The following is a 26,289-nucleotide window of genomic DNA, read 5'->3' as shown; positions in this document are numbered from 1 at the left end:
AACGTCTTTTACCATTTATGCATCTTCACCGGTGTATTGTAACACTTGAACTTACTTAGGCCTATACTCCTTCCTTTCTTTGACATGATCAAGATGTAATAGAACTTTGTTCATCCACTTCAGAGATCAGGAAATGCTGTTTTAGGTATTCCGTATGCATTGGCAAGCCTTTCCTTTTGTAAATCTTTCAACTTGGACCTTCTCAAAGCATCTGCTACACTGACGCTTGCGGAGCTTTGGCTCTCACTTGGATCAAGTCATGCGAAAAGAGCTTTGGCTCTCATACATGGGGCATTTCCTGTACTTCTTGGTCATGGTGGTTTGGAGCTCCGAGCTCGGGCCTTTATCACTGAAGCAAAATGCTATCTTGCTGACTCAAGCTTTTCAGGTGCCTTGTTGGAATTTCAATGCTCAACCTGATAGCTATACTTATCGTAAACAGGACTTTTCATTAGTTTGTGTATAATCATATCATGGTTTTGAGTTATAACTACATCCTGTGTCCTCAACCTCAAACTATAATCCTTCTCCATGTCCCCCAAATAATGCAAACACCTTAAATCTTACAAACTTCATTCTTTAACAAATGAATACCCTTGTCTGGATTTACATGACCCATCATAAGTTAGAACTAAAGGATTAAGATAAATTTGGGTAACTTGTTTCTGTGAGACTTCTTTTTTAGCAATTATAGCTCTTGTGGACGCCTAAGATTTTATGAATCAGAATGAAGCAGGAGATCCTGCCTAACTCTCCAGTAGTTCCCCTCATATCCAGCCACAACTTGTCATTTACTTTTCCCAATCAAGCTGCCGCTCCATCCCCACTTCTTATGGGTTCATATATCCTTTGACCTTGAAATTCTTTGATGATTAATTTGTTTCTCTTTAGATATGATTCACCTTTACCTCATTTGAGACTCTTACCTTCAATTAATGCACACACATGGAGACATGCTAATCATTTAAAAATTGACAGTTAACTTGCTACTGAATTTTCTTGTTGGCACTGTTTTCTTATATTCTTGAGCTCTTAATCTGTGCTTAATGATACCTTATTGTTCTCAGTATGCGAAGAGCCAGAGATGGTACTTGAACCATTAAGGCAGGCTTCCGAAGACCTGGAACTTCTAGAGGTTAGTCAATATGGGAACAATTTAGTATTCCAATTAGGTACATCTACACTTATTAAAGAACTTCAGCTTGGGTTTCAAGTTCCATATGACGATATTTTCCTGTGAAGAAAGGAAAAATTAAAGGAAAAGAAACAAATCCATGAAATTTGAAATTTTTCGTATTAATGTGCCAATAGAAGTACTCTAGATATGTTTGTGGGGAATGATATACATCTATAGCTCAGTGAAATAATTTCTAGAAAATACAAAAGTTGTATTTCATGACATCCATCCTCCTTTTTTTTTCCGTTCAATTTTCTTCCTCTTTACCCTTTAAAAAGACATTAACTCTAAGAAAGTATGTGTCCCCTCAGATCCCTCGTGCTTGTACTGTGTTGGAGTGCGTGTGTGTGTGGGCCTGTATTCATGCATATGGACAAATAGCTACAAACTTGCTATACCAAATTCTAACATGTTAAAAGCTATGTTGTTTGGACTTTCCAAAAAAACTGCCGTGCCAGTGTTGGATCCTTAAAAAATGCACTATTTTTGGAGGATCCGACATGCACCTGTCGCCATTATTGAAGAGTTGGAGCAACATAGGTTAAAAGTAGAATATACATGAGAAAAGTAAAGGCATAACTATCTAAAGCTTTCGATTGGATGATGTGAAGGAAAATTAGAAAGGGAATGTAATGAAGAAAATGAAGGTAGAATTCTCCAAAGAGTAGTTACCAATTACGTGGGATTAATGGAAAGAAAACAATGGAGTGAATCCGAAAAGGAACAATTCTGTAAGATTAGGATTCAGTTAGGTGAATTTAAATGACCCCCAAAGGTGTGAACTAGTGGTTAATGAAGTGGAATGAAAATCATGAGGTCCCAGCGGAAGCAAAAAACACTAGGTGATATCTACCCATCTGCCTGAGCCTTGGTGGATAGAGTTCACCGGTATCTATGCCGGTGGGAGGTATCAGGCACCTGGTAGAATAGTCGAGGTGCTTAAAAGTTGGCTCAGACTCTATTGGCAGAAACTTTTTTTTTATGACCTTGTCATAAACCTTTTTTAGTGAGTTAAATTCTCTTCAGACTTAAGTACCAATTGGTGAGGTGAAGTAAAAGAGAGAGTAAAGTGTGAACTACTTTACTCCATTTTCCTGACACTTCCCAAAGAAGGTATTTTCCATTAATTTTTTTTTGGAAATCAGTAACTTCGAAAATATTTTCCATTAATTATCTCTGAGTTTTCCTTATTATCCTCCTCATCCATTCTATTTTCTTTTCCGTCATATTTAGTTCTGTTTTCTGGGCCTTGCAGAATAACTTTTGGACTCCAGCTTCTATTTGTTAGCTGAATTCAAGAAAATAATGGTCTTCGTTAGATGTTTAATCTGCAAAATTTACTCTTGTTTCATCAATTCTCATGAATGTGGTAGTTGTGAATGCTTGTTTCCTTTGTGTAGTGGTAGATTTGACATTTCGCTTCCATTTCCCCGGAAATTATCACATTTCTTTCACTGATTCTCTAGAGTACAACAACATACCCAGTGTAATCCCGTTAGTGGGATCTGTAGCGTCAACCAGAAATAGGAACCATGGAGAGGTACTCTAGAAAATAAAGATTTAAAGCATATGTAGTAGAGTAGTAACTTAAGCACTGCCAGAGTAGTACCATAAGAAAGATGAAGGTGAAACGAAGTTGTGATTATTGTGCCTAAATGTATACAATTCAAGTATCTAGGTTTGTTTTTTAGGAGAATGGCATGATAAATGGAGATGTAATCCTAGAATCAACATAAGGGGGCTAATGCCTGTTTCATTTTAATTTATACCATTAAAACTAAAAAAAGAATTAAAATAGGTGGCTAATGCCTGTTCCATTTTAATTTATATTGTTATAAATATATAAAAGAATTAAAATAAGTGTCTGAAATGGACAAGTGCTACGAGATTGCTAGTAACATGATTGTTTCCAGTTTTAATGGCGTGCTAGGTTTTAAATTATTTATCTTAATAGGTATTTCCAGTCTAGATGAACTAATGCATCATTTGGGTACTCTATTTTGGCTATATTCTGGATTGATGTAATGTTAATTCTCCTCAGATATTAAACAAAATTGGAGTTACTAGGCTTTTCTGCTATCATATATGAATATGGGCAGCCTAACCTAACAATCAATTAAAAAAGGAGATTAGGGATCATTGCTTTTTGAGCATGTTTCACGTATCTTTTTTACCTATTCATCTTAGCGTTGACTCAATTTTTTGAGCAATAAGGGAGGACAATTTGAAATTGGCACATGAACTGCTCAACTAAACCTTCTTTGTGATTCAAATAGGTGAGGTCGCACCATTCATTTTTTTTGAAATCCTTTTCAAGGATAATAGGTCAGGTCACAATCGTAAATCATGTGTGAAGACTACTTCTCAGCCTACTTTACTACTCAAAAAGTCTCTTCTTAGCTTATTTAAGTTTGATTGATTACCATTATAGAGGAACAGAACCATCTCCACAACGAATCTACTCCAACTTGTATTGCTTGCACTGAACTGTTTCTGTTTTCTGGTAAAGTGGAATTGCCTTTGTTTGGCTAACAACTTCAAGCTTTAACAACCCCCTATCCCCCGGACATAAAAAGGAAAGAAGAAGATGCATTTCTGACATGACAATGACTCTTCATATGCAGTATCATAAATTGTCTGCCGAAGCGTTTTACTTGATGGCCATTGTTTATGATAAGTTGGGGCAGCTGGACCACAGAGAAGCAGCAGCTAAGTCATTTAGGAAACACATCACCACTCTTGAAAGCTCTGATATTTGAAGATCCTCGTCAATATTTTGCTAAGAAACCAGTATCTTACATAAATATTCCTTTGGTGAGTGATTATTTGTCTTCTTGCAGCTACTTATGAAAATAACTTTTAGCTTTTTGATACAGCATTGTTCACAAGATGGAGGGTTATCTACTAAAGTGCATCAGTAGTATAGTTTTGTAACTTTGTATATATTTGAAACTGAAACTCTTGCTGCAAGTATGAATTCACGATTCGGGAGTTACCATATAAAATGGGAAAGGATTGTGCTAGCAGAAGGAAAAAAATAAGTTGAGATGACCATAATGTTTTACCCTGTACTATTTAGCTTAGTCGAGGGTTTTTGGTTTTCTTCAGTTCCGAAAGATGCTTGGTTTTAAGAGCAAGAAAAATTAGCGCTAAATAATTTATTCTGATTGAAACTAGAAAAAGAAATCATCTGTAAAGTGCCCAACTAGAAAATTGAGAGACAATAGATAATTGGAAGTTGGATGTAGCATCTGGCATTGCTCTTCAGTTATTGTACAGGAAAGACAATTTTGTTTATTTATTTATGTGGGGAATAACCCTTAGCAATGTTGTCTATTTGACATCTATCTCCTCATTCTGCAAAAAAGAAGAGCATAATACCTTCTTAATGCTTTTAGAGATCTAAATGGGGAAAGAAGACTTCTGAATAACCAGATACGCGCTACTTTAAGTATGATAAGTTTGTCTTCACTATCCTCTTTGCCTTTTCTATTGAAACAGGGAGGTTCCCTTCTATTTGTAGGGCCCACAAGTAAGACAGCTAGATCAAAAGGCGAAAGAGTTTTCTTACTCCAGTTGGGGTTGCTCGCAAGAAATATCTGATTATGTTTTCTTTTTCCTATCACAGGCTGTTTTCTATCGTTGCAGACGTGCCTTGTTACAGCTTCGTTGTTCATGCAACATTAGAAGCATTGGGTAGTGAAGATAGAACAGATGTGGCTTTCCGATTGCATGAAATTTTAGAAACTCCTCTAATTTCTTGGCAAGTGTACCGTCCAGATATCAGGTTAGCCTCTTAGTGCTCGGTGACTGGTATGCCAGTGAGAGTATTAACATTTTCTAGTATGATTGTTGGAATTCTCGCCCCTCTTGCAAGGCCTATAAGAGGCTTAGGCTAAACGGTTTACCAGGGGATTCAGATTAGATGTCCACAATCTCTGATCGGGTGATAGAGGTCTAACGAATCCCCCCTGAAGAGATTGTCTGTAGTAAGAACCATCTCCAACTTTTCTGATGATGTGTATGTATCTTTCTATAGTATATGTCCAAGTTTGGAGAGAAAGCACCATACAATCTTCTCTCTTTGTACAGATTGTTCTATAGTATTATTAGTAATATATAGGTATTTGATATTGAATATGACATGAGGCTTGAGAGTGTTATTATGAGTCTCCATGTTAGAAGTTGAGATTTTCAAGCTTGTCTCCTCATCAACATGATAGAATTATTTGACACCATTTATATGATTTCCCAACAATTCAGAATGCAATCAATGGTGCAAACTGCAATCCCAACATGTCCCCATAAGCTAGAATACACATTAAATCATATATTATTAATATCAATTTAACAATATGAATTTCGAGAAAAGCAAAGATAATATGTTTCAACATATCTTGACTCGCTTTTCGAATTTTATTGCAAATGACTCAAATCTCACCAACTTCTCACAAGATATACATGCAACAACAACCTAGTGAAATTCTGTAAGGTGTGAGGAGGGTAGATTGTATGTAAACCTTATCCTATGTTGTGGAGGTAAAGAATTTGTTCTTGGAGGACCTTCAACTTGAGTATAAAATATCAAGGTAGGTATGGAAAAGAAAAAAATGAAATAGATAAAACATAAACTCAACTGAATGTAAAGGATTACAGGAATGAAACCATTTAACTTTACAAAATACTTTCTCATTTTTGAACTTTAACATAATAAGTGATATATAAAAATATACATTAACTCTATTGGGAGATTCTCTAACTGACAACCATCACTATGAGCTAAGTGATGATACAACGTCTTGTCCACGCTGCCAGAACTGTTCTATATCGTGTCGGGATATAGAACACCTCAACTAAGTGGATCCGCTCTGCCCGAAGGCACTAAGAATTCATCTAAAAGGTATGATTCTGTATCCATGTGGGCAAGACATGGTTTATGGGGGCTATGAGTTGTCTGAACTCTCCCCCATATCGGTGCTCAATACTACTCCTAATAATATGTACTGTTGCTCATATGTATAAAAACATTGTTTTTCTCTGGTTTGAGATAATTGCTCAAACTATCCTCTTAAAAGAGGTAACTGCTCTGAACTGTCTCTAAAACTCATAGTTCATTTAAAAAACAAGGTTTCTCTTTGCTTAATGTAAAAATACATTATGGTTGAGATAATTACTCAAAACGGGGCCTCTTTAAGAGGTAACTGCTCTGTACTTAATCTTTCTGAAAACACTTTTAACTTTTCTCAAAAAGTCTACTATTTTTCTTCTGGTAAAAATGAAACATTTGGGAAATACTTAGTTCCGTTATACTCTTTCTCAAATTGTTCTTTACTTTCTCAAAACTCAGTTTAAATAGTAATGTTTTGTTTAAAAGATCCTCAATAAGAATGAACTAAATACTCAAAATAAGGTTCATGCTAAAAAATAGTCATGAACAATCAACTCTATAATCACAATTCACATTGTATGACAATTCAATGATTTGGAATAGGAATTCAAAAACCAACAAATCAAGAATTCAGAAACTCAATATCAACTCATCTCAAGAATACTGAAATCTAAGTATGGAACCCTGGACTACTTTTTTACTGATTTGAAAGTAGATATAGAGAGTGAGGACGAACTAGTCCATACACTATAATAGCCTTACATATCTGGGAAGAACAAAGTTCTTGGCAAAATAGATGAAATTTGAAGAACGCTTGAAAACCCTACCTTTTCTCCTTTTGAATCCTTGTTCTAAGTCTTTGAAGTGTTAAAGAATATAAAATAATGTTTTAACACTATTAGACTCATAATTAGGTGGAAATGGGTCATGATTTAGGCTTAGAAGGGGTGGAAAAGACTGAACTACCCCTCTTTAAAAGCTGACAAAAACTGTCCATGGGACTATCTACGGTTCGTGGTTTTTCGTGGAATTGATAATGAATTATAAAGACTCAAAAGTCCATTTAGGGGTCCAAACGATGGCACATAGGTGGACTTATGGCCCGTCGGTTGTATCCATAGGATTTGGGTCCCAAAATTTGACTCCCAGTACTCTACTGACGACTTGACAGGATGGGTCATCGTTCAACCTACGACCCGTCGGTTGGGGTCGTCGTTCCGACTCAGAAAATTCTGATATGACAGTCTCTAGTAAAATGGTCATAACTTCTTACTCCGAACATGAAATGAGGCAAACTTGGTGGCATTGGAAAGAGGACTCAAAGAACTTTAATGTGGTAGGTCATAAGCCACCTAATTCATTATGTGCTGAGAGATATGATCGTTTGAAGTTGACCTAAGTAGAATCTTATGTCAAAACTTAATCGGTAAGGAAGCTTTCTACTCAACTTTGTGCTAAGGGGTTCTTGTGACCTTAAGTCATATCCAAAAATCATTCCCACACTAAAGAATTGACCTTAAAAGCTAAGAAAAATTAAGAATATCTCGGTACGACCTTATACTCAAATGAAGAATGCTTCAAGTCTTAACTTAGAAATTTTTGGGATGCTACATAAAACATCAAATGAAAATGTAATCAAAAGCAAGACATCATAGGATTAATGTTGAGTTCCTCAAAAATCAAGACAACACTCTACACATACTAACTTTGTACCCTAATATGCGACTTTCATACTCTCATATCTAAGGTCATGTGCTCGGTAACATGAAGCTCTGCCTTGTCCTGACTAATCATCTCTCTCCAATATGTTTTCTGCCTACTTCTAACTCTCATTGTACCTCTTATATCCAACTCTGCACACCTCATCACTAAAGCATTTGTGCATCCAAACCATCTCCGTATTGCTTTCCTCATCTAGTCACTATGGAGGCCACTCTTATCTTGTCCCAGGTATTTTTATTCCGAATCTTATCTACCTAATATATCAACACATCCATCTGAGCATCCTCATTTTCGCAACTTGCATTTTCTAAAATGAAAGTTCTTGACTGACCATTACTCTACCCCTTACAACAAAGTCGGTCTAACTACCACATTGTAGAAATTATTTTAAAGATTAGGTGGTATCTTTTTTTATCATACAAGCCTCCATTTCATCCACGCCGCACCAATACGATGTGTGACATCATCGTCGATGTCCCCACTTTTCTGAATTACAGACCTAAACTATCTTTGTTGAGGATAACCTATGTGTCAAGCCTCTCTTCCACACTTGCCTCATGCATTGCATCTTAAATTTGTATTTCAAATATTTCATTTTGGTCTTACTCAATCTGAACTCTTTTGACTTCAGGATTGTCTCCACACCCTCCAACTAGCATTTGCTTTATTGTGTCTCATCAATCAATACTATGTCACCTACAAACGACATACACCATGAGATCATGATCAGTCAGAGAAAGTTCACTCTTGAACTTCCGAGAGATCAATTCAGTTGTGTTAACACTTGAAGTCAGTTTTATCTCCTCACTCATGCAATTTATCAACTGACTATGGAAAAATTACGCGGATAAGCAAACATATACTAGTTAATTAGTTAACATAGCTACAGTTTGACTTAATTACCTTCCGTCACTAATTTCTAGGCAAAATTACACGGTCGAGTTTCAATTGTATAAATGTGTCGACCGACTTTCAGCTGTATAGACGTGTAGTTTCGGATTTTGTATTATATAATATGCATAACTTTTTTATAATGTAATTTGTATAATATATGTAATCTGTATAATATAATTTGTAACTGTTTAAAGTTCAGATGCTTGTATTTGTATAAATTCGTTATTTTGAGTTTTATCATAATTTGTATAATTTCAGAATTTGTATAATATAACAGTTGTATAATTCTGAATTAGCTCAATTATACAAATACACACAAATTATACAAATGATCTCACCCATAACAATTTAAACTGTAGCTACAACCTGTAAATATGCAAACTATAACTAAGGAGCATAACTAATTATATTATGATAGCTATTTGCGAAATTTACTCCAACAAATATAATAGTTGTACAATTTCTAATAAAGAAAGAAGAATACACAATATAATCGTGTAGAAATTTAGTCAGTTATAGTTTGCTACTTCTTTTCGTTTCTATTTGTTTGTCTTACTTTTCTTATTCGTTTGTTTACAAAAAAAAGTGTAGCTCTTTTACTTTTTGAGAACTCTTTAATTCTAATTTTCCATATGACATGTTTAAAATCGTGGAAAAATATATTGGTACAATATTCTACACATTTTTAATTAAAACAACTGATCAATTCAAAAATTTTCTTTACTTTCTTAAATTTCATATCAAAACAAAACCAGACTAATAATTAAAACATAGGGAGTAATCTATTACTCATGACCTTATTTAGATTTGTTTTGTTAATAGAAGAATCAATTGTTGTAGTAGTGTAGGGTTTTGTGCTTTGTCAAAAGCCTATGTAACATCACTTTATGAGGAAATATTGATTCATTGATGAATTCCCAATGGGAGGAGAGAAAAGTAGGATTTATGTGTACGCTATAGTCATTGCATGAAGGAAATGGGAAGCATTTCCATTTCCCAAAGAGAATCGAATCATTCTTCCTTTCTTTTTGCTTTTTCACAGTTTGCTACAGCTCTCTTTAACACTCCCCAAGAAAATGGTGGGTGGTTCCTTTGTTTAGCTTGGGTGGGAGGACGGGGGGGGGGGGNGGGGGGGGGGGGGGGGGGGGGGGGGGGTTACTTAAATTATTATTATTATCATTATTATGATGATGATATTTAATCTCTTTATTCTTTATTTTTATATTTGGTTATATTATCTTGGCTGAGCCAATTTGACAACAGTCCACGTAGTAAAATAAAACTTTTGGAGCATATTTTAGTTAATCGGGTCTCAAATGAGTATCAAACATCGTATGAAAAATATAAGTAATTTTTTTTATAATTATATGATGTTCAAGATTTGTACAGAGAAGCGCTCCTACTTTTTGGTGTAGGATACAAGTTAAAGAATCAAGCTCGTATCAATAAATTGAGAATTTAAATAGCCAATCAATTGAGCTATTAAAACTCGTTAAAGTGCTTCTAGTAGGAGTTTGTACAACATTTTACTTTTAATACTAGTACTAGTAATAGATTGCGTTATGAAATTTTGAAATGCAGTCAGAGCACGAAAATTCTAAATATAAGTTGGTGGTCTATGTCAAAATATTCTTTTGACACATTAGGCTAGTAGTTTTGAAAATGAGTATATCATGTGAAAATACATGTTTTTTCATGTAGATGTATTAATTTTTGCAAGTGCTATCTATAGGAAAGAGTGCTTTGTAGTACTTCCTCTGCCTCAATATTAGTGATCTTTATCATTAAAAAGTATCCGTTTTAAATTACTTTGTTAATTTATAAAAGATATACGTAATATATAAATTTTGTCATTTTGAGTGTATATAAGTTTGATTCTTAAACTTGTATAAAGTTGAATAAATAGACACTTATGTCCTACTTAAAATCCTACGTAACAATTCACGTCATATGTGGATGATGTCACGTAGAATACATATGTCTACTTGTTCAACTTTATAAAATGTAAATGTTTAATTGTCACAGCAAAAGTTAGGTTAGCTTAAACCAAGTTAAATGAACATATTTATGTATTATGCCTTTATAAAATTTAGATAAAATTATTTTGTCCATAAAACTAAAAAAGAGTAAAACAAACACTTCTTATTTATGATTTCTTACTGAACATATAAAAATGAAAGTGTGTCAACTAATATGGAACATATAGAGTACTCCCTCAATCCATCTTTACCTGTTTATGTTTAATTTAATACATCTCTTAAAAAAATACATAAATAATATAATTTACTATATCATCACCCCCTAACTATTACTATAAATCATGTAAATATCGAAAACTAAAATGATAAAATAGATATTTTTTGGAATTGTTGATTTGAAAAATGATGTTTTTATGGTGCTTCTTTTTACTTAGTTGCGAGTGTTCCATTAATTTCTTGGAGAATGGTGTGCTTGGTGGTTTTTGTCTTTAGACCTAAAAGAAGAGAAAGAGAAAAAGAAAAAAAAAAAATGACAGCAAAAAAGGGAAAAAAAAAGAAAAGATAGAGAGAGTATTAGATACTCACTACATTACACTAAAAAGAAAAGATGGTCAAATTGGACCTCGAAGACTACCTATGCCATCATCAGCTTCGACTATCTTTATCGATAATCGTCTACATATTTTCACTTTCTTCCATTTTCAAATTCATCTACCCTCTTTTTTTTTCTCCATTCAATATTCAAAATTTACTAAATTTATGATAGTAACACTCATTAAGGAGTAAACCACAATCTATCAAACCTAGATTTAATATTTTTTAGTTTGATTAACTTAAAATTATATTGATCGACTTAGTAAGAAGTTAATTGTCTCAAATATCTTTATTTTTAAGTTCACATTTGAAATATCTAATTAAAAATAACAAAAGGCTTTAAATGTTTTACCATCCCACCATTCTGATTCCATAATTTCTTGTAGTGTTAAAGATAGATTTCTATAACAATATTAATAAAAGTTATTAAGTTCACGTGAATCACTTTATATCGTGTAACCGTCCTTTGCCACCTTGAACCACCTCATATCATAATATGTTATTATATCTCACATTGATATATGATGTTGTTGTTATTACATATTATTAAATAAATAAAGAAGAAAAATATATGTAACGTACTATCTGTGTAGCCATGCAACTTTAACTTCGGCTTCGAATTTAGCTTCAAATACGTCCATTTTACGAAATCTGACACACACACGAGTGCACATCATTAATTACCCCTCCCCAAAAACCCCCAATATTTTTTTGGAATATAGTATATAGTTCAATTTATTAATGTAACTAAATCTAGTCTAACATATTATTTATCATTTTATTTTAAGTTATTATCAATTGGACATTCTAAAATAAAATTAGAAGTTGACTTAATGATGAGGTTAAAAAATTACCTTTTAGATTTTAAGTTCAATTCTCTTAGTGAAAAATTTGAAATTACAACACTTCACGTAATACAAACAATCTATACATCATACATGTAAGTATTTTTAATATGTGAGATTTAAAAATTCAAAAATAAGAACAAGAAGTGAGATTAATATTGCACTTAGATACATGGTACTAAACCATTCCATTTCTTGCCATCTATGCTAAAAGCATATCAATTTTTGCTTAGCAATTAATATTTGTCATTTTAGAAAATTAAAATAAAATAAATTTTATTTTTAAAAATATTTATCCCTACTCTAATACAATGTGAAGTGAGATTAATATTGTGAAAATAAATAATAGTATTTGTTTAAAATAAAAATTAAATAAGAATAATATAATTAAATTATCTTTTCAGTTGATATCAATTTTCTTACCCGCACCGGATGTATATATCAATCCAATACACGCATGCCATGTGTTTAAATTTATAGTTCATTTTACTTAACCTTAATTAATTAACATGTGTTTTACTTCATTAAATCACATAATAATGAAAATTACATTAGTTTGATGTATACACCCAAGTAAGTTTTTTTCCTACAAACATGAAAAAAAAATTTGAGAAAATAATCATTTAACACACCCCCGCCCCCGCCCCCACCCCCACCCATTAATCATCTAGCAAGATTGTTAGTATTTTTTCAATGATTCAAGATAGAACTCACATTATAACATATAGTAGTAAAAATATTTGAAACTAATAATTTTTAAATGACTAAATTACCCTTACCTCGGTTTGATATAAAGAAAAATATGTTCAATGAGTATCCTTTTGACTTACTTAAGCAACTTTGACCTTCAAGTACAAAATTGGAATATTCAAATATTATTAAAGGAGTGACCATTTTGATTTTTTTCATTTGAAAGGGAGACATGACCCCTCCTCTGCAGGTGAATTTTGAGATAAGAATAAACTTGTGGGGGTCAATTTAAATACAACGAATATTCATTTTGTCTGGCTTCAACTTCAAACCTATTTAGCTCATGTCCATGTTCTCCAATCACAACCCGCCATGTAAGCAATTTTTTGCCACATGGGACCTATGATGTCTGCCACGTAAGCAAATTAAGGGCCCTAAAATGATTTAGTCAAAGGTTTTTTTAATTGGCAGTAAACAGATCATATCATCAACTCCTTTAATTCACTTTAATTTGTGTTTTAGTGAGTTGTATCATGTATGCATGTTTGTGAATTAATCATACCATTCTTGGTAAGTGGTAACATTAACACACCTTTTCTAAAAAAAAAGAAAAAACAATGCTAGTGTGATTTCACACAGGAAAACAATAAAATGTACACAAATTTTGGAATGCAAGAAGTAGATTTTACAAAAAAAAAATACACTCACAAAAATAAAAACGGGTGAATCGAATGACAAAATAAATTCAATTAAATGCTAATTTGTGTATTGTAAAATTCAATTTTAGAGGCGGCGTTTTTAACTAGATCTTTTTCATTTGAATCTGAGATGCCTAAGTAAAGATAAAAGAGTCTCGACCAATCATTATATTCTATCACAATCTATATTGATCGATAACTATTAAAATGTGATGAGAATATTTCTAAGAAGGGTATAAATGGAATTGAATGATGTACTTTGTTTGGCATATATCGGTTTCATGGCTTCCACGCACATATATCCATTTTCCTATCTCTTGAAGCCTTAAAAGATGAGAACTTTATCAAATTAGACAAATATATCTTTAGAATCCAACGTTAGTTTCTTTTAATTTTTTTTTGTTTGGGAAATATCACTTTTCTTTCTTTTTACTACTACAACTCCACTATATTTTGTTTTTGAGTATATTTGCATGGGATTCTACTGTTTAAAGGGTGGCTAAGTGAAAGTATAATTAATTATTTTTTAAATATAAATAAGAAAAAAGAACACCCACCGTTGCCTTTATTTATCCTTCACGATTTTCGAGGAAGTTTTCAGTATATATATAGCTCTGCAAACAACACCAAAAATCCACAAGTTCAATATTTCTTCTAGTACTCCTGCAAACAACAGCTACCAAAGTTGTTAATTTTAAAGTTATTTTGTGTTTTATTTATTTTAATTTATATTTCTTCCTATCCAAGGTCAGCATTATTATTCATGCAACTCATTTCTTGAAATATTCATCACTTATATCTATCCCTCTTCTTCTTTTCTTAATGGTGTAGTTAGTGAGTGAAACAATTTTTTTTAAATCATGAATCAGTGAAAAATTTATGTTAAAAAATGTAATTTTTTATTTATTTTTCATCGAATTACCTCATTGAAAAAATGTATTGTAGAAAACATATTTCTCACTAAAGTACTAAGAAGCTTCCTAATTTTTCATATAAATATTTACTCTACTATTTTTTTTTCTTTACATATTGATTCAATCAAAATATGAGTGTAAATAACTACAGAATATTTTTTGTGGAAAATTCAGTAGAAATTTTTTATGTCGTGTACTAAGGGGAAAACTGACGTTTTGCTTTAAAATTTTGTTCAATATATCTTTGGTTAAAATATTGAGGACAACTTTTTTGCTTACGAACGTAGTTTGACCGTACAGTTGTCGTTTGAAATTTTCTTTAAACGCAAAAACAAAATGATTTTTTGCGCAATTATGTTTTAATGTTGATTTATGCCATGCAGTGTTGTTCTAACATGTTCAAGTGAATTCAATATTTTTTTTGTTAGAAAATATAAATATATGAAGAATTATCAAAATTTCTAACTTCTGAATTCATATTAAACTCATCAAAATTAAATTTTAGATTCGTATTATATAATGTGACCGACTTAATTTCTCAAAAATATATTTTAATTTTTTTTATTATTATTATAGGGAAAAAATGAGCAGACCAGGAGACTGGAATTGTAGGTCATGCCAGCATTTGAACTTCCAAAGGAGAGATTCATGCCAGAGATGTGGTGAGCCAAGACATGGTGGTGCTCATGAATTTGGAAGTTGTTTTGGCGGAAGAGGAGGAGGAAGCTCCTCCCCTTTCGGATTCAGTACCGGGCCTGATGTAAGGCCCGGTGACTGGTACTGCAATGTTGGAAATTGCGGTGCGCATAACTTTGCAAGCCGCTCTAGCTGCTTTAAGTGTGGTGCTTTTAAAGATGAATTCTCTGGTGGTTGTGGTGGTGGTGGTGGTAGTGGTAGCTTTGACGCTGACCACATGATGCCATCGCGCCCGAGAGGCTTCGGGTTCGGTGGTGCCAGTGGTGGCAGTCGCTCTGGATGGAAGTCTGGTGACTGGATTTGCACCAGGTACTTAATTTCACTACGTACCTTGGTGCCCAAGTACAATATAATTTAACTTGTTATAACATGTTATTTGTTTATGTTTTAAATTATTAAACCTGCTTATTATATGTGCAATTAATTAAATTAGATTATCATAGGATGAAATAATAATGTACTTATATCTTTTTTATATTGTCAATTTATATAAATTTAAGTTATAACTCAAAAATAAGTAAAATATAACTTATTGAGTTGAAGCCTGAAAGTCTATCGAAAATAATCTATCTAGTTTTATAAGGATAGTAATCGAGTACTCAAGAATTTGGTGATAAAGATGTGCAAAATTAAATATACATTCATAATATCTAATATTTAACCTCCGTACGCCATATAATTTTTCAGCAAATTATGTGCACTGGACTATCATTCGCCTAAGGTAGCTCTGCCATGCACAAGGACAAAATCACATATAAATCAACTTTCTCACACTCATTTATGAAGTTACACTAAATATGTTAATAATGTGTATATTTTTTTTTTTGCTTCAACTTCTCTTTCTCCTGTCAAAAAGTAACACTTAAAAGGTGGTGATTGTTTAGTTACCAACTTTTATTAAAGTAGTTTCTGTCTGGTTTGAATAACACCCAGCATAAGCATGAATGCTTTTAATTACAATGTCGACTTTGTTTTTCTTTTTAAAAAGTATGAAAAATTGTCGTGCATGTATTATTAATAATTTAAATCCTTAATTAATTATTTTGTTAATTAATTATGAACAGGTTAGGGTGTAATGAACACAACTTTGCTAGTAGGATGGAGTGTTTCAGATGCAATGCACCTAGGGACTTAGCTGGTAACAAGTCTTCATATTAATTCATCATTGATTCTCCATTTTTGGGTAATTAATCAAAATTCCCTCTTAATTAATTTTACAAAAATAATTATTAATTTTACCTTAATTATTAATTAATATATTTTATATATAATATGTTCAGGTGTTTCAGTCTAAGAGAGAATCAAGCTAGAAAGACGTGAAGAAGATCTTCTCTTTTTGCCCTATCAAATCCAACCTGCTCTTTTTTTTTTTCCTTTAATATTTTGATATTTATATTATTTACTTGTAGGAATCTTTTAGATGAATTATGAAAAAAAGAAAAAAAAGTATATCCGAGTGGAGCAGAATCTTTATTTTGCGAGCTTTATTAGGTATTTTTATTTTAAATGTAGCCTTTGTACTTGTTTCAAGCTAGTATTTAGTATCAATGTGTGTTATGAAAGAGCTTCTTCTTTTGCCTTATCTAATCTTTTGTTTTAAAATAATATACGTGCATCGCGATGATACTATACTGGTTAATTCTTAAAGGAAAAGAAAAAAAAAAAGAAAAGTTGCATGTATATATGGACCAGTAGAAAAAGAATTTCACTTGTTAAACTTATATGCATTAAAATTCTATCAATAAGACAATGATTATGAGTATTTTTAATTATATAAGTACAATCTTTGAATAAACATTGCTATTAATTTGTTAAAACAAATAAGTTTTTTTTTTAAAAAATATTTTAATAATATATTGAACTAGTAAAAGAGAAAGTAGACGTAAATTAGAGCTTTAATATAATTATTTTTATTAGGTTAATTATGTGATGCAATTGAGGAACATGAATGCACAAAGAAAATGGTCATTTTATTGGGGACCTAATTATTCAAGTATTTCATTATCACCACAACTTGTAATTTCGCCAATAGAACAAATGAAAGACGTATTTGTTCTAATTATTATGATTGATAAGAATCGATAAGATGCAAAATTACCCATATTTAATTGTACAACGTCATGGTGTCCTTTTTTTTTTTTGTTTTTTGAGCTTAGTGTAGGGTTTACCTAGATTGTTTTTTTTTTTTTTTTAATTAAAAAATAACTTTCTTTTGTAGGGTATGGAACTTTATTGCTGTATGTATCTGGAAGTAAAAGTTGGGCAATGATATCTGATAAGACATGCTCATATTCTCAATCAAAATCATATTCATTTTGATATCTTCTTCACTTTCTTTTTTACAAAAATAACTTTAGCCGATTTCGTTTACTCCGTCCAACAACAAAAATCGTGTAATTTAAAAAATAGTGTGTAATCCAGTAATCCACTTCTTTTTAAGAGTTGGAAGCATAAAATATTTAGCTATCATTTGACTATCGGTTTTAAATTAGATTTTGAAATTTTATTTTCATATTTATTTGGTCATAAATTTTGGGTATTTGCCTTAAAAAATAATTTCAAGTTCTAAAAATTGATCCAGACCAGTTTTGAATATTTTAGACTCATAAAATTTCACTTTTTTAAAAGTAAAATACAACCCGTTTATCCATACAACTTATCATTGTTTGACAAATATTTTTGACAAACAATTCAAATTCTCTAATACTAAAAAAATTTTAGTATTTGGGTCAAAATCTATTATTTAGGAATTTTTAAAAATAATCCCATTTTTTTTCTATTTTATAAAATCACCCATAATATATAGTTTTGGATTGAATTTCAGTCCTAATTCATCGTACAAAATTTATACAGTTATATATATACGTTATATATACGGATTTTATCCCAACTTTATCTCTAAAGTCACTTCCAATTACAAATAGTAATAGTAGTTTTTCATATACAAATCAATGATATTTTTCTTTTGTTTTCTTCCTCTTTTTTCAGATTCATATTTATTGCGTTCGTTGTCATGAATTTCCATGAAACATGTTCATTATAAAATGATAATACAAATTTATGGTTATTTTTAATAGTTTCTAGAACTTATGAGTATAAATCATATTTCTTTAAAAAATCAAATATTTCTCTCAAAATTTATGGCCAAACGCATGACGAAACTTCACTCAAAATATCAAACCAAAAATGACTCGCCAAAAAATATTTGAGAAACTATATATGATCAAATGCTAGCTAAATTTCGGAATCACAACTCAAATTTTCAAGTTTCAACTTAAAATTTATGACCAAACAAAAGCTTAATATAATCATGTTGTTCACCTTTTAAAAATTAAATGTATTTTCTATTTTTCTATTTATATTTCCTTATTCTTTTCTTTATTCTCCCTTTTCTTGATCTTCTTTTCGTTACTCCGATGGCCAATTTCCGCTACTTAAGGCGGACCCACGTGAATGGGTGAGTGTAATGATCCAATTTGTCGTTACTCAGGGACATCTCGTACGAAATCTCAAATATTTTGAAAATACGATGCAAAATTTAGAAATTTGAGCAGACGACAAATTTGACTTGTTTTGAAATTAACTGGGCTGATGTCAGCCCTCCCCTTCATAGCGGGAAGCCTCCCTCTATGGCGGCACTATAGCTCCTGCACGACTGCTATAGTGGGTTGACGGAAATTCAGGTCCTAGTTAATGCGACTTCTTTTATTCTCCTCCTAGTTTTAAAGAGAAAAAAGAGACGGGGGTTGCTCCAAATAATCCTCCAAGGCACCCGGGCAAGGGAGCGTGGAGGGGATAAATTGTTAGGATTTTGCCATGATTTTCTTACCTTATTTGAAGTTTATTTTTTTTGAAGGAAAGTCAAAGTATTATTATAAATGCTTGAGCTTTTCTGGAAAGGAAAATATAATTCTTTTCCATATTTGATTATTCTTTCTTTAGAAGAAAAGCTTGGAACTCTATAAATTAAAGATCCCATCTCATATCAAGAACACAATAGAATTCACAATGTAGTTGTTTAGAGACTTTTGTTTATGGAGAGATTTTCTTTAATAATTTTCTTTTATATTAGTTTTCATATAATAATATTATGTTTTTTAGTATAAGTTTTTGTCATCTGATTTATCAACTCTATGGTTTGCAATTGTAAGCTTCCGCATAACGCCCTAATCACTTTCGAACCCAACAAGTGATATCAAAGCACATGGTTCAATGGTCCCATGATAAAATGGTTCATCGAGGTTGAAGATGCATTCAAACAGTTTCAAACCAATTTGCAATAAATTTGATTATAATGAAGTTTTGTCCAACTACATGTGGAGAAAATTAGTTTCAACCATATTTTCAACATATCTGTTGTTGTAGTTTTTAAATATAAAAATGAAATATTTTAAACCATTTTAACCCATATATTTTAAACCTTATTTTTAACCATGACAATCAACAATAATGAAGATTTTGTGAAGAACAAGATTATCAAGCATATGAAGAAGCCTGATCAAGTTTTGTCAAGAAAATCCAGCCAAAGGGGGATATTTGTTAGAGTTTTGCCCTGATATTATTACCTTATTTGAAGTTTATTTTTCTTTTGAAGGAAAGTCAAAGTATTACCATAAATGTTTGAACTTTTCCTGAAAGAAAAATATAATTCTCTTCCATATTTGATTTATTGTTTCCTTAGAAGAAAAACTTTTAACTCTATAAATTAAAGACCCCTTCTCATATCAAGAACACAATAACATCCACAATGTAGTCATTTAGAGGGTCTTGTTTATGGGGAGATTTTCTCCTAAACATATTTATGTTTTTCAATATTAGTTTTATAATATGTAGGTCGCTTGACCAAACTATATTAATAATATGTTTTTAGTATACTTTTATTTGTCATCTAGTTTATCAGCATATATATGATTTGCAATTGTAAGCTTTCATATGACGCCCTAATCACTTTCGAAACCGATAGAAATTACAGTGCGGGGGAGGTGAAAACCCAAGGATTTTCAGCGCTCATTCATCACGGTTTGCTCTCTAAGAGTCAAAAACTCAAAGACAAGATTCATCAATTGATGTGTGACGCCTAGGTAGACTAGGTTTTCTTAATTGAATAGTTTAGATATGTTTCCAATTGCATGATATTTTGTAGATTAACGGGAGGTCTCATGCCTAGGTTTTCAGTCGTAGAGCCTGGCTGATTAAAGGTTATTGTTTATTGTTGTTAAGACGGGAAAAAAATAATGATTAAAGGGTGGTTCTCTAGTTCTTGCTTGGTAACCTTGAGTTTTCTTGTTGGGGTGGTTTGGTGGTAATTGTAAGGTCAAATGTTATGTAATTTTAGCATTGTTTCCACGTATAAATTTTTTTAATGTTATGTTCCAAGTTCCCAAACTTATCCAATACTATCGACTACGAAGTCCCTCGATCTCAATCCGAACCTTATCAACAAGTCTCAAACATACTATCAACTTTATTCAAATTTCAAAACATGATTTGAAATACAAATAATCAAAAGGAGGCTGGGTGATTATGATTGGAATCTTAGCTAGGAAATATGTTAGGTTTTACCATTTTATTATCGTTGAGCTTAATTGAAAATCTATTGAATTTTTTTAAGAGAGCCTGTCAAACTTTTCCAATATATTACTTCTGATGTAGCGATTTTTGTCTAAATGAAATATGAAGTCCCTGAATTTTGACAGTATTATCCTTCTGGAAATGACTCTAGTAGTGCTTATTAGAACTATGCCGATCACTTTAAATAAACGATTACGATATGTTAGTAATATTATTAAACTAAAAAGAAACTAAAATAAGAGTCAAAACATAACAATTTTAAATTCTCTTTGTAAAACAACTTGATTTAATGTTGCCCAAACATAATAATTGGTCTCATGAATATTGAGCTCTTCCCTAATTCAATAAGCTCATAAACTATCTTGCATGATAAAAAAGTAAAAGGAAAAAACAAAAAGAAGCAATATTATCATTTTTTAAAAGTGTAAGTTTATTGGGGTGAACTTCCAATGCAAAACATCTTACAAAACAAATTTAACATAAAAATTACATAGGATTCCAAAGCTTTTTTGAGCTATCCTCCTTTTAAGTTGTGTTCATTGACCTCATGGGTTGCTCGATAGATAGTACACACATTAATATATTGGTCAAAAGTAACTAGACAATTTTTCCTTTTTTTTTTAATCTTTTAAAAAAAGTAACTAATTTTTTTTTTCCTTTTGTTATCTTTTAAAAAAAGTAACTAAATTTTTGTTTCCTTTTTTTATCTTTTAAAAAAAAAGTAACTAGACATTCATTTGGGTCTCCTACTGTTCTCCATTATTTAGCTTTTAGCAAGATTCTTGTTCCTCTTTAAGCAGGCTTTACATTGCCTTATGTGGTTTATTCATCTTTAGTTAAGTTCCCTCCACCTCCCCTCACTTAATGTCATTTCCATCAATATAAAACATTGGTTAAATTTGTTTACTTAAAGAGATTTTGCTTATCCTCTAATTTGTTTAAATTCTCATCAATAATTGGAACAATAATGTGTTCTCTAATTTACACACAGAGGCAAACCCAGGATTTGAAGACATCAAGGGACCATTATCATAACATAGTCGCTAGCAAAACTTCCAATGATGATTGAGGGATAATATTGTGTCCGATTGGTCACAACGGTATGAGTAGTAGCGAAAATACAGATATATAGGTCAAGTTTGAGTTCGAAGCTAATAAGTATTTATATTTTAGCCCTATTTTAACAATTGAATGTGATAGCTCCATGGTCAAGGGTGTGGTGAATATACATGTTGGTTGTCGGTTCAAATCCCCGTGAGCATCGATCTTGGGTTACATGGGTGAAATTAGTAGCTTCAATCAACACCCCAGAGTGCACTTCTGTTTGTAAGGGTGTACAGTTAAATATATATCCGTTCCTCAAAGTATATACATAAATATATATATAATTTTTTTCGTAATTAATGAATGCACGTGCACCATCAATACATGTGACTCTGCCTCTATCTACCCATGATTCTTTGGTCATAAACATATGCTAGTAAAAATATCTCTTAGGCCTAATATTATCTATACAAATATTAGTAAGGGATGCTAACTAAGTGAGCCGAAACATTAGTTAATCTAACCCTAAGCCTTAATATTATCTATACAAACACCATTATAAATGTTTGAAGACATCCTAAATCTTCAAGAGAACAGTTAGAGTTAGTGAAATTGGCTACATACTCTTAAAATTATATTTATGTTGTGAAACTAGAGGATTTCCGCCGATCAGTATACTCAAATCGTGGTTGATGCAGACGATATATTTAAAACTCACATGTCCATGAACTAGTGTATTACTTAAACATATGTGGTGGACCAATGAAATCATCATTTATCATTTTTGCTTTGAGATGTGAGGATTAATTAATTAACTAAAGTATACTCTTCTAATATTAGCATCCGTTAATGTTAGTGATAATTTCGAATTATAAACAAACAAGTGGACCTTGGAAATGACAAGCATGTTTTTCAGTCTATCATTTGTGCAAATTATACCACTATGATTCTAAAGACAAATGATGGAGTAAGTCCTCTAGTTCCCTTTTGAAATTAACTTAGAGAAAATTTGAACCTTTGATCATGACCTTATACTATGGGGCCATAACTCCATGAAAAATATGGTCAAAATTCATTGGATTTAAGTGAAAGCTTTTTGTGAATTTTAATAAGCCACTGTGATGGTCAATGATAGCTAAAATAACCTAACTTTTATCCAATTCTCAGTGCAAGCAAAAGATTGCCTTTAATCCCCTTTTGTATAGTCTTTGCTCTTCAATCTATCTTTGATGCTTCAAGACACTTTTAATCTTTTTATATGGGCCACGTTGACAATGGCTAAGTGCTCTACTTGGTTGGACCCAATTAAAAGTTTGAAATGACTTAAAAGAGGTCATAGTTAAATTTCATGTATAAAAATCGTTTGATTCCTTTTTGATATTTATTACTCTCCCCGTTTCACAAAGAATGACCTCCTTTTCTTTTTTGGTAACATTTTACTTTTATCTTTCCACGTGGCATGTTTAAGACCACAAGATTAAGGGCAATTTTGTACATTTGACATAACTTTAATTTAGGACCACAAGATTCAAAAGTCTTCTTTAATTTCTTAAACTCCATGCCAAGTCAAACCAGACCATTCTTTTTGAAACGGAGGGAGTACTTTCTTTCTTCATCCCATCCCATGGCTATCTTCTAAGAGTACCTTTTCCTTTTGGATACTTATACCCACATGTAATGTAATAAACACTTTATAATGAGTATAGTCCAATAAAGATAACCTAACATATGTTTACTTAATCATGAAGTCAAATATATTGTAATGTTATTTTTTACTATCTTCTCTGAACTATTATAGAACCCTCTTCATTTTTCTCTTTCTTAGTTTTAAAATCCATATAATATGACGTATAAAAGTGTATATACACTATTATACATTACATTTGCATCCTTATGCACTATTATACATTACATGTATATTACATATATATATCTTTATACACTATTATACATTGCATATATAATGTATAAATAATATATACTTTGTATAATCATATATATAAACACGTTTAACCAACTAAACCAACGAATGTTAGGCGCATCTTGCATTTGGAGACATCCAATTTAGGTATATCCCTCCATTGAGTACTTATTCTACATTCCAATTTTTGTCTACATTCCAAAAACAAAGAGAAAGAAGGGAATAGAGCTTGGGACTAGCTAAATGGTAGAAAGTTTTTGCATAGCTTACCCTAAATAGGTGGTCTTTAATTTTTTTCCCCTCAAATTGGTGATCTTTAATTTTTGTCTTTATTGCTCATTTAATAAAAAATTGTGGGTCAAAGTATTCTTATATATGACCTAATTTAGCAAGGTATAAATTAAGAGAACTTTTGGCTTGTTTGGAAATTAAATTATCTGGCACAAACTATGTAGTGTTAATTCGCTTCGGATAAATTTAGAGAACTTTGTCTTGTTCGACATAAGTTTTGTAGGAATGAGATGCCTTTTTTGTGGTATAACTTTATGGGTTTTGAAATTAAATCACATCTCTATCAATGTAAGTTCTGTAGGAACTAAGTTATGACAGGTAAGACATAACATGTGAGTTCTGAATTGAACTTATGTTGTTAGGAATTAAGTGCATACAACATACTTTGTGTTATATTATGATGCAAATTTATACATATATTTATCCCTTGCAAAAAAAGTAATTTTTTCGATGTCAAGAATATTTTCGATCACTTTTTTTTTTTTACCTAAAGTACTTAAGGACAAAAATTGAAAACCATAAATTTGAGGACAAAAATTAAGTACACCCAAAATAGGGACATTCATGTGAATGACACAAATGACAATGGTCATATTTGACAAACTAGATGGCCCAATGAATATTGAACTTGGTTTTGTCTTTTCTTCTCTTGATCTTTCATACCTAGGCAAGCCTTAGCCCAAAGAATTGCTAGATCTCCCTACTATAAAATAGATGACCTATTTGAGGAACTCTGTTTTAAACGCTTAGACAGAAGGGCTTTTATTTGAAGTTTTGCTTATATAGACTATATAAGTTAAATAATTTAAACTAAATTTGATGTTCCCTTAGTCACAATTTGTTTATTTTGTTTTGATTTGATGTAAAGTTTTTTTTTCTAAAAAAAATTAACATCCTTTTGAATCTTGTGATCTTTAATTAGATATATGTCAACTGTTATTTACTCTTGTGGTCTTAAATATTGCATGTGGAAAGTTGAAACTAAAGAGTTGCAAAAAGAAAATGAGACATTTCTTTCAAACAAATTAAAAAAACGTAGGACAAACAATTTGAAACAGAGGGACTCTTAACTAAAATAACATGGTGAGGCTGACTACTAAGTCGTTCGTACTATTTAGACGTAAAAGGTTTGAAATAATATTGGTTTGAACCATTCAATCATCTAATTATATATATATATATATATATATACACACAGAGAGAGTGTGTGTTTACTTTGATCATGTCAATAAATTAGATAGTCAAATGGTATATATCAATAGCTATCCCAAAAAATTTCACCCGATATCCCTTTTGAAGCCGATGTTAAGTAAAGTATACCCATCGTTTGTTTTTACACACATCATGTGTAACATCTCGCGAATTGAAAGAACTAGAAAGAGCTAGAATTAGAAAGAGTGTTTTTTTGGAAATAATCAAAAATCTGGAAAATTGGTTAAGTTAAGTTTGAGTTTTTAGTCAACTTCAAACGACCATAACTCCAAGATTAGAATGAGTTAAGTGTGTTTCCAGATATCGTAGGAAAGATCTTGGAATAATTTTTCCAACGCCGCCAAGTTTGCATGATTCCGAGTTCGTATGAGTGAGTTATGCCGTTCAAATAAGGAAAGTCCAATCCGGATTTTAGAAGGGCATTATGGTCTTTTCACTACCCAATTAATTAATTTCGTTTTTGGTAATTAAGTTGGGGTCTAAACTTATTGGTTTCAGTTTACGATTTTGAGAAACAAGTTAGGGTTTTGAGAGAAGAGAAAAGAAGAGGAGAAACGAGGAGAAAGAGCAAGGAATCGTCAAGTTCTTGAAGCTAGGCTCGTGTATTTCGTCAAGGGGTGATTCCTACGAGGTATGTGAGTTCACACAACATTGGGTTCATTCACCCACGCGCTAAACATGTTTTATTCAGTGTAATTTCCTCCTAAAAAGATTGAGAATTTGATGTTCTTGAGTTGTATTCTTGAATTGCTTTAGTTCCTGAATTTGGGATGAGATTGAGGAGTTCTTGAGAGTTTAAGATTGATTATTAGAGTTGAGTTAGATTCTTTTGTATATGTTGTGGGTACCTGAATCTAAAGAGATATGGAGGAAAAGAATCGAAATTAGGCGAATTGGGGGATAGAAAACAAAGAAGAAAAATGTCCGGCAAATCTGGAGCCCCAGGCCGCGTCGTGGACCTGCCCCACAGTTTCGCAAAATTCATTCTCGCATTGTAGAGTGGTCACGGACCATTTTGCCTCAAAAAGTATTTGTGCGACCAAAATTTAAATACATCTCCGCGTCACGGACCCATTCTCAGACAGTGAATTCTTGATATTTTCTCATGTTTAGCTATCTAAAAACACTCCTAAACATCATGAGATCTTTTCTA

The 26,289-nt window shown here is 31.8% G+C and overlaps 3 protein-coding genes across 4 annotated transcripts in view; 2 read left to right on the top strand and 1 right to left on the bottom strand.

Annotated features, from left to right (window-relative positions):
• The window catches only part of LOC125842530 (anaphase-promoting complex subunit 5), a 29,602-nt gene extending 24,180 nt beyond the window's left edge, over positions 1 to 5,422 (top strand). The window contains exons 18-21 of the mRNA XM_049521836.1: positions 124 to 388; positions 1,068 to 1,135; positions 3,802 to 3,991; positions 4,806 to 5,422. Of these exons, the coding sequence (XP_049377793.1) occupies positions 124 to 388; positions 1,068 to 1,135; positions 3,802 to 3,936 (468 nt within the window). The 3' untranslated portion in view covers positions 3,937 to 3,991; positions 4,806 to 5,422. The remainder of the gene's footprint in view (positions 1 to 123; positions 389 to 1,067; positions 1,136 to 3,801; positions 3,992 to 4,805) is intronic.
• LOC125842528 (endoribonuclease Dicer homolog 3a) overlaps positions 1 to 26,289 on the bottom strand; it is a 384,270-nt gene that overhangs the window by 78,348 nt on the left and 279,633 nt on the right. The window lies entirely within an intron of this gene.
• Positions 14,086 to 16,668, top strand: LOC125842534 (RNA-binding protein involved in heterochromatin assembly dri1). 2 transcript variants are annotated; one of them, XM_049521841.1, is made up of 4 exons: positions 14,086 to 14,234; positions 14,978 to 15,406; positions 16,162 to 16,235; positions 16,378 to 16,668. In XM_049521841.1, exons 2-4 carry the CDS (start codon positions 14,985 to 14,987, stop codon positions 16,389 to 16,391), a joined length of 510 nt encoding a protein of 169 aa, XP_049377798.1. In that variant the 5' UTR covers positions 14,086 to 14,234; positions 14,978 to 14,984; the 3' UTR covers positions 16,392 to 16,668. The 2 variants fall into 2 exon arrangements, with proteins under 2 accessions (XP_049377798.1, XP_049377797.1); XM_049521840.1 differs by having other exon boundaries at positions 14,087 to 14,234; positions 16,162 to 16,280.

Source organism: Solanum stenotomum, chromosome 10 (genome assembly GCF_019186545.1).
Source record: "Solanum stenotomum isolate F172 chromosome 10, ASM1918654v1, whole genome shotgun sequence".
NCBI lineage: Eukaryota > Viridiplantae > Streptophyta > Magnoliopsida > Solanales > Solanaceae > Solanum > Solanum stenotomum.
The sequence above is the reverse complement of the archived record's forward strand: the minus strand, read 5'-3'. Positions and strand labels throughout refer to the sequence as shown.